The 10,075-nt window shown below is 38.2% G+C and overlaps 1 protein-coding gene across 1 annotated transcript in view; it reads right to left on the bottom strand.

Moving 5' to 3' along the window:
* The window catches only part of traf4a (tnf receptor-associated factor 4a), a 47,932-nt gene extending 38,925 nt beyond the window's left edge, over positions 1-9,007 (bottom strand). Inside the window, exon 1 of the mRNA XM_028465416.1 lies at positions 8,620-9,007. Within this exon, the coding sequence (XP_028321217.1) occupies positions 8,620-8,762 (143 nt within the window). The 5' untranslated portion in view covers positions 8,763-9,007. The remainder of the gene's footprint in view (positions 1-8,619) is intronic.
* Between the last annotated feature and the right edge of the window lie 1,068 nt (positions 9,008-10,075).

Genomic DNA, 10,075 nt, shown 5'->3' with positions numbered 1-10,075 from the left:
TTGAAATGAGACAAACAGATGTTGCTGGAGAAAAGGTCCAAAAGGGACAAAGCATCCAGATGCAAGCTTTTAGTATCATCTCCACCAATGAGGAAGGAACAGGCTTCACAGCACACGCTGAGTTCAAAGCTAAGACGCTCGAACCCAAACACGTGAGAATCTCTCACATCAGCCCTTTTCGGAGCTCTCGGTGTTGGACGCCTGCAGGAAGAAACTTCCAAGGTGAACAAACCAATTACAGAGAGGTCAAAGTTGTGTTCAGCACTGCGATATATACCAACGCGCGAGCAGCTGTCGTACTGCAAAGTAACAACTGTGCCTTAGGTTAAGAGGCCTGATGTGTTCTCTGTCCGTTATTAGTGAGTGAGGCATGGCAGCTTAAACACTCTCACTAACACCACCCCACCACCACCACCCACAGTAGGACGGGTGTGACTCATGTTTGATCACTGACTTTTAAGCCAATGATTGTACAAAGGAACGCTGGCAGTGATCGTACACATTCCTCTCTGGATGGAAACTCAGCATATTTATTATCACTGAAAGCTAACAAGGATATAACAGAAGCACATGGAAGAGAAATACAGAGGTTTCCTTGAGTTACTCCCAACATGTCACTCTGACTGTCACACATACAGTCACTGATTTATTAGTAAACAAATAAGTGGAAACTGGTTAAAAAGTGACATTTGTCCTGTTTCAGAGTTAGATCATCTGCTTACAAGAGCATAAATTAAATCAACAAAACACCAATTTTTCCACACATACAGTACATACATCGTCTTCAGGACACTGAAGTGTGTTGCAGTTTAAAGAAAGTACATGTATGACACCATGGAAAACTCACTGGTCCATTATAGGATTCTTCAGAGCTACGTGGAAAAATAATCAGCACAAGGAGCTCATTTTGTTATTTGGAGTAAAAAAAAAGTTGCGGGATATGGTTCATTATTTGAAAAAGAGGTAAGTTTAATTTGTGAGTATTATACTGCATTGATTGTTTATTCACATTATTGTTTTCAAAGTGTTAGTAAACTGACGCTTTGTTAACGTTTAAGTTAGGAAATATAGCACAAAATTAAAGGGGTATGATTAGATGAGTTCATACTCCTTTTCATTCACGTAAACTGAGATGTGTAAGAATTTGAAAATGCGGGATAGTGCTTTGTTGTTATTTCTTGATTTTATTTATTTTAAACTGTTTCCACATTGTCATCTACATGATCAAAATAAATAAATCAATCAAACCAAGGGAGCCACACACATACACAATGATTGACACACACAGTTTGATCACGTCAGACATGGGCAACTGGCAGCTCGGGGGCCATATTCACAACTTGGTCTGATTTTGTGTGGCCCTCAAAGAAAACAAACAAAATGACTGCAAAAAAAAAAAATTTAAAAAGTTGTTTTTTTTTTTTTAAATGCACAAAAGAACTCATAAACGAAAACAAGAGCACAAAAACACAACATTACCACAAAAAACACTTCAAAATGACAAATTGACTTCAAAAATATACAAAATAAAAACAAAAACACACAAACCCTTTGTTCTTTCCTATATTAACGTTCAGATTGGTTGTTATTATAAACGCTAACAAAAAAGTTGATAACATGGCCCTCGGACCAGACAAATATCACGTTTTTGGCCCCCCGCAGTGATAAACGTTGTCCGTTCTCTGCTTTAGGTTCAGTGCTGGTTGGACTGGATGTTACACCTGTGTTATCACCACAGGGGGAAACAGGACAAGTTCAGTTACACAATGGGTGAAGCATTAGCTAACTGCTATCTGTCAACCTCAATAAACATGAACTTTGCTCACAATAGATGCTCCGTCTCCACGGTCTCCGAGGTCACACTTAGTTAATTAGAGATGTGAGAACGTGGCCTTTCCATCGTTTCCGTGTGTTAGCAGCACACGCTAACGCTACGATTATTTACAGCAGAATCCAGAGGTGAAAGTAACAGATTACACATACTCACGTGATTGAAACTGAGTTGCTTCTATGGGTACTTGTCCTAATTTGAGTATATTTCTAAATCAGGAATTGTATTTGTACTTAAGTACATTTTAAAAGAAGTAAAGTAATTAGTTACATTTTCACACCCAACCGTTACTGGGTAAATTATATTATTTTTGTTTTAAAATGATCAACGGACATTGTAAAATTAAAAAAAAAAAAAAAAAAAAAATGAAATCACCAGAAAACATTTAAATGCATCACATCATAGCCGACCAACCAGATTAAACGTCACGCACGGCACATTGAACACAATCCATATGTTCTTAGTCGTGCCATTTCTGCTCAACGCCCAGTCTCTTTCTTTGGCTTAGGTTGTAGGTTTCTACCTATGTTGTTGTATTAGAGTTCATACATTTAGCTATACATGGGGCCTGAGAGTTATTTTATTTTAAATTGAATACATTGGTGTAATTATTTATTTTATATTTTTTAAAGTTTTATACAGATGCCTTTGTAGAAAATAAATGAAGTTCCAATTGTGCAAGATTATATATGAGATGTTTACTGTATGCAAGGGAACCATGGTAAGATTTATTACCAAAAATAAACTTGGGGCTTGAGAGTAACTAGTAAATTTTACTCTGAGTACGATTTCATTGAGCTACTTTTTACTTATACTTGAGTATTTTATGTATGACTTAATTGTACTTGTACTTGAGTAGATTTTCAATCAAGTAACAGTACTTGAGTAGGAGATATCAGTACTCTTTACACCACTGGCAGAGTCTACCTCCAAGGACGAGCAGGAAATCTCAAAAATCCAAAAATATCCAAGTAAAAAATATTCCATCATCAAAACTCTGAAAAATTAAGTCACAGTTTTTTAATCTAAAGCACACGTGTCAAACTCATGGACCGGGGGCCAATCCGACCTTTTGGAGCATCCATTTCGGCCCGCAGGAGAAATTAAAAACTACAGAGAAAACATGAATCATTGTGTTAATGAAACTCAACACTCCTGATGCTTATGTCACATGATTGCAGTCATTTTTAGTGGTAAACTGTTGAAAAAAACTCAAAATTCTTATGAAATCCTTAAATTTTCCTCCAATTATTACATAAAAATTTAAGTGAAGATCCGGTTGGGACTGATATATATCACTTATTGCTAGAATGTTGTTGGTTTCTTACATATTTTGTATTTTATGTATACATGGAAGTGCAAACTAGCACACAATATTGTTGAAATTACTCGTTTTCCACCATAAAATCTGTGGCCCACTTAAGATCAAACTGCTCCATATTTGGCCCTTGAACTAAAATCAGTTTGACATCCCAGATCTAAAGTGTTAAATGTTCTCATAAACATTATCAAAAGCCTATCTGTTGTGAGGATATCTGTATATTTATCTGCAGAGCGTTTAAACCCACCAGTGTGGCTTCTTTACTCAGGGCTTCTAAAACAGGGGTGTCAAACTCATTTTAGTTCAGGAGTCAAATACGGACCAGTTTTAATTCAAGTTTTAATATCAGTCCGTGCTGGATCTTCACTTAAATTCTTGATTTTATAGCCAAGTTTTGTGTAATTTAGAGGAATTTTGTGGAACCGTTTGTGAGAAATTGCAAGATTGGTGGAAAAATGGAGACGTCTTTTTAAAATTTTCAAATAAATATGACTGCATTTGTGTGATATAAGCAAAAGAAAACTGCAAGTCCATAAAACTATTGTGGAGTTTCATTGTATTTGTGAATTTTAAATATCTACAACTGGATTGTTTGGTAATTTACACAATAATTCATGTTTTCTCTGCCATGTTTTACTGTTTCCTGTGGGCCGAATTAGATGCTGGAAAGCAGGGGTGTCAAACGGACCAGTTTGACCTTAAGTGGGCCACAGATTTTCTGTGGGAATAAGAGCAAATTCAACATTAATGTGCCTTGGTTTGCACTTCCACGTATAAATGCTATAGAAATGATCAAGTATGTGAGTATATCAGTCCCTGCAGGATCTTCACTTAAATTTCAGACCATTATTAAACCCACCAGTGTAGCTTTTTCAATCAAGGCTTCCATCTGAGCTCAGCACCGGCAGGTTGACTCTGACATCCAGACCACACACACACACACATCTCTGAAAATGTTGATAATCACTGAAAGTTCAGCGGAAGTGTGGGAAGTTTAAAGAGGAGCTAAAAGTGGGGGGCGAGCAGAGCACAGAGGTGCAGGATCAGGCAGACGCAGCGTCGCCGATCAGCGCCGTTTCTCCCCCACACTTTGATCATCGCAGCCTCCGCTTCACAACCACATGCAATTTGTTGGTGTTGAGTAACGAGGAGGAGGATCCCTGAGTCCTGATGACTCATACAACGCTACAACGTGCGTACCCACCACCACAAAACTGGCTAATGTGTTCATGTTCTCCGCGTCAGTCCACTCCTTCCTCGCTGAAAGTCAACGTGACACTTCTAACAATTCGGTTGGGGAAAAGTTTAAGATTACATTCTTTCCACACAGCAGAAAGTTTCAAAGAACTTGCTGCTGGTTCTCCCTCAGGACATCTTCATGTTTCATCAAGTGACACTGAGCAAATTTTCAGATGGTTTTTCAGCACTTTAATGCTCTCAAAACAGAAGCCACTGCACTTTAGGAAAAACTAAACCTTAAAATAATCTTTTTATGACTCATGAAGATTAATTTTACAAAACAGAACATCAAACTTCACACATTTGATGTTTTTTTTTGTCAGAATGACTCAGATCACTAACATGTGAATCATTATGTTTACAGCACAGCTTCTGCTATTCCATGCACACATGTCGATAAATCAACACTTAGTCAATCCTTCCTGTTATCAACACTCTCCTCACTCAGGGTTCAAACCCTGAACTGGTCCCAGTTCATCATCATCATCATCACACACACAGAGGACAATAAAAGGCACACACATATTTCTGAATGTTAAAGCAAACACGACTTAGCATTAACAATAACCACCATCAAGTATATATATATTTAAATCCTAAATGATTTATGGAAGCTTTAACATGACGTCTAATAATCTGCGTTAACCTAAATCTCAACATATGGCTGCCAGTATTTTTCTGAGGTTGGTGAGAGTCACTGGCTGTGTTTGAAATGGCATACTAACTCTGCACTATGCACTACACACTCGATGATATACCATACTTATAGTATAGTATATACTGTCTACTTCTAGTACATAGTAGACAGTATATACTATACTATAAGTATGGTTAGCATGATTAGGATGATGACCGTTCCCACTAAAGTATACTTCCAAGTTTCCCAAGATGCATTTCGATCCTACAACGGCAAAAAGCAGAAAAATACTGAGACTAAATATCTCCGTTCATTCTCCACCTTTGAAAGTTCTGAAAACATTTTAAGTGAGAAAGTGACCAAGTAGAATATCAACATGTGGTCAATTGATCCATAAAAGTCACGGAAACACATTTCATGCTGACATTTCAGAGATTTTTGGAGACCCTCCTCCATTGTGCTACTGACAAGACTTCCGGTTAACTTCAAAACAAGAGCCCTATTTACAAAAGCATTAAAAAAAAAACTAGTGGAAGACAAGAAGAGATGCTTTTGTTTTGAAAAGGGGATGTTTGACTTTTAGCTTGAAGCTGGTCCCAGGACCATTTTACGTTCTGCTCACAATACGGGGAGGTTGAGTGTGAATAGTGTACATAGGGTATTTTCTCTTTCTAGATACTATCTAATTTCTTCCTGTTAAAAGGGAGTTTTTTTTCTCCCCACTGTAGCTGACGCATGTTCATGTGGATTTGTTGGGTTTTTTCTTTTTTCTTAAGAATTTTATAGTTTGGTAGTGCTTTGAGATGACTATTGTTGTATTTTGCGGTATATACACAATAAATAAAGTTGAATTGAATCTAATGTGAACGCACTACATACTAATTTTGACGTCATACGTTAGTATGGGATTTCGAACACAGCTATTCTCTTTAACTCACAAGGTTCTCTTCTCACATTTCTTCTTCCTTGACTTATTTTGTGGTCAGGTATCACTTTTAAAGCAAATCAATCCAATCCTAGTCTTCTCAGGAGGGGACAGGGTGTTAATAACAGATGTGAGAACCTCAAACATGCTTTCCCTGGCACTGAAAATGATTCCAATGTTTCGGAAATCAACAAAATGCTTAATGTAAATGTTTACTATAAATACAAAATAAAGGATGTAAACTTGAACCAATACATCAACACTTCTTCAAATCAATGTCGGACAAAAACCTGTAGAAATCAAAATAGGGATTCTAAAAGCAGCAATTCTTTTTTTTTGCCAATAACAATCTTAGCTTTATTAAATAAAGGGAGGGAAATACTTAACAGCGTATCAAAAGCTCTCATGACTTCATTGGAGGTCTTATTTTTTCAGCTGAAAATCTAAAACCTAAAGTAACTATTTGTCTTTTCAGGAAAACGATTGGTTTTCTTTGTTCTGCTGAAACAACATCCCCATTTTTTTTTCTCTCACTGGGAATAAACAAATCAATGAAGTTACAGGTAATAAATACATAACAAAAGCAACATTATCCTCTTTGTGTTTGCAAGAATTCAGCTTACGCACACCTCAAGGGGGAGCTCCCAGCACTGATCAACAAATGTACAGTAAATAGTCACAAACTCATTCCTACAGACAATTACGACCCGCAACTGAAAACTCCAGTTTGACTCACATTAGATAAACTGTCAGGAAGTCCAATGCATGAATAGGAGGCGGACTGACAGCATCCGGGCTTTGGCAACAGAACAAGCTTCAGACAGTAAGTGTTGAGTTACACAATGGAAGGCAGCGGTATTTCTTCACCATATCATACAGCATGATAATGCACGATCAACCTGAATGACACTGGATTGCAGAAGAAAGCAGGAACAACAAAAAGCACTCAGAGAGAGCAAATAGTGAGAACAATCCTTAACTTTTTGTTTGTTTGTTTGCTAAATTTGTAGAATTGTATTTTGGTGTATGTTGACTGAATTAGTGTTTTTTTTTTTTTATCATTTGTAAAACAAAATTAAGAGTAGTGTTAGTGTATGATGTTAAGATAGTTCATTAGCAAAAAAAGGTTCATGGATGAGGGTGGGATAAAATAAGTATGTACTTATTTCCACTCCTTTTTGAGTTGCGAAATGGTGTTGAGAATCTTTTGGTTTTTTTTGATTCTTATGATTTTCTGTTTACATGTTTGGAATAAATAAATAAAAAATCTAATCAAATATTGGCAGTTATATGGATCAGTGATTCTGATCATGATCTTTCACACTTTAAAGGCTTAGAAGAAATGTGTATCCCCATTAATAGTCATACAGTTACAGTAGGTCCAAATGTATGAGCACCCCATTTAAAAAAAATAAATACAAAATGTGATTCGAATTAAAAAGATAAAAAGTAAAAATTAATAAAGATCCACCACAAACAGAGATGTCATTTTTTTTTTTAATTTCAACAATGATGAGAGATTTCTAACTGATCCAGAATTAGTATACTGATCCAGATCCCATCCAAAATTTAATTAAATCTCCCATAGTTTAAGGTCTATATTTGGTTACATTTGTGAAATCTGTTCAGTACTTTTGTCATAATCCTACAAACAGTCAAACACACAAACAAAGTGAAAAACAGGTATGACAGGAGCTTGGTAAACATGTTATAACCAGGCGATAAATAACCCATTGTGTTAATGTGCGGGACCTCACAGACAGTGCACAGTGTGACGCTCATGACATAAATAACACATCACGTGGTCCGTCTACAAAAGTGATGCTGAAGCACATGACGCTGGTGCAGGTTCACTAAAGGTGTCATCATTAATGGCGAGCACACACACACACACGAACGCACTCTTTGTACTGGGACCAACACAGAGCTCAGTGTATGGCAAATTAACGGGTGAAGCAGCTCTGTCAAAGTGTTGACCTCTGAGTTAAGGGTCCTTACACACACACACACACACACACACACACACACACACACACACACACACACACACACACACACACACACACACACACACACTGTCTCTGCTGCTGAGTGACACCAGTGACCCACACTGTCTAATACTGCACTCAAACACTCTAGGGAAGAAACAGAGGATGGATGGGTGTGTGTCTGCAGGAAACAAGCATCACATCATTTTAAAATGCACTGTTCTAGAGCTGGCCGATATATCAAGATTCAAGATGTATCGAGTTTTCTATTTTGGCGATATAAAAAAAAAAAAAAAAAACATTATTGCCTTTATATTTTAATTAAAGTATTTTAATTAAAGTTCATACCATTTTGTACTTGTAAAGGTGAAATTTGTAATTATTGATATTGCGATATATCGCAATGTATATCGAACTGTTTAGTATCGGGATATGTCGTTTCGTGGCATGCAAATTGTGAATCGTATCGTCAGAGTCATGACAATGCACGCCCCTAGTTCACGTGTGTGTCCAGGCCTGGCTCCCAGTGCAGAAACAGAACCAGTGATGCCCTGCAGAGGAAAGGTGAGCGGGACACACCTACCTACAGCCTTTATTTATTGTGGCTCGACCGAAACTCCAGCTACAGGCATGGTGTCAGATGTCACCTGGATCACATGCACAATGGGGAAGGCTCACCTGAGGAATTCCTGCAGACAGGTGTCACAGAAGCGGTGTCCACAGGTGGACACTTGGACCGGCTCCCGCATGGCTTTGCTGCACAGCGGACACTGGAAGCGTCTCTTGGGTTTCTCCAGGAATTTGTAGTCGAAGCCCGGCATGGCTGCGGCTCTGAGGCGGGCTGGAGGTTCAACAATCTGCGGATGTTTTTTTTTTTTTTTTCCCGTCCTCCCCCCCACTGCAGCTCAGGCCGAGGACGGGCTCATATGGAACGGTCGAACAGGCCCGGGCTTTGACCCTCAGTCCTCCCGCTGCAGGGCTGTGGATATAACGTCTGTATCCTCCGGTGAAATACCGACCGACCGACACACTGACTGTGACTGACTGACTGAGCTCTATGTGAAGCTGCACCGTCTGTTTAGGTGCCTCGTGCCCCGCCTCCTCCTCCTCCTCCTCCTCCTCCCTCCTGAGACGCTGCTTACACACTATTATTACATCCCCTTAATCTCCTTTATTATCATTTCTAATTGATCCTAAAATAATCCTTATTTATTATTGACAGTATTCTCCACCTACCTGTCACACCTCACCCCATTTTTAACCCCCAATGTGAGAAAAAAACAACCTTTATTTCAACAAATGAATGAAGTCACTGCCTTGGAAACAACAACAGAGGTGACACGCGCCCTCTCGCGGCGGAGTGACGCGCTCACACGCACGCACGTACCTCCTCTTTGTGTTCATGTCTCGAGCATATTCTTCTTCGACACAAAGAAAATCGACACAGTTTGACTTGCGCGCTAAAAATAAATAAATACATAAACCAACAACAGCATGAGGAATAACTACAGACACGATTCTGCATCAGCGTTAAACCAACAACACTGTCTGCCCCCCTTCACACCCCCACCCCTGCACATCTGGATCACTTTCTACCTGCTGTTATTGCTATAGGATTACATCATCATGACATCATCGCACAGGATAACAATGGCAGCCAGCCTTTGAAAAAAGAAGGTGTCAGTGCAAACATAGATTCACATTCCTTGTTTATATTAATAACTGTTGATTAGTTCAAAATCAGGTTTTATTTCCTGTATCCAGTAATAATAATATTGGAATTACTTTCCCACACAGATCATGATTTTACTGTTAATAAATAACAACTGGCAGCTATAGCAAACAGAGGATGATGAACTGTGTGATGAACTGGATTATTATACTTATAGTATTGATGCACATGAGAATTAGAACTGGACCAGCACAGGCAGCGTGAAAAAGACTTTTGAATACCAGTAATATTCACCTTATCAAATAAAAAATGAACAAACTAACATTGTGAAAACATTATCATTCAACGAATGAATCAATCTTTATTTGTAGAACATTTTTATTACAAAGAAACAGCCAAAAGTGCTTCATCAAAAGACATACAGTATAAAACATACGCTGATCACCTTTCTCCCACACATAA

The sequence above is a fragment of the Gouania willdenowi genome, chromosome 13 (assembly GCF_900634775.1).
Source record: "Gouania willdenowi chromosome 13, fGouWil2.1, whole genome shotgun sequence".
NCBI classification, from domain to species: Eukaryota; Metazoa; Chordata; class Actinopteri; order Blenniiformes; family Gobiesocidae; genus Gouania; species Gouania willdenowi.
Note: the sequence above shows the minus strand (reverse complement) of the source record. Positions and strands in the feature narration are given on the sequence as shown.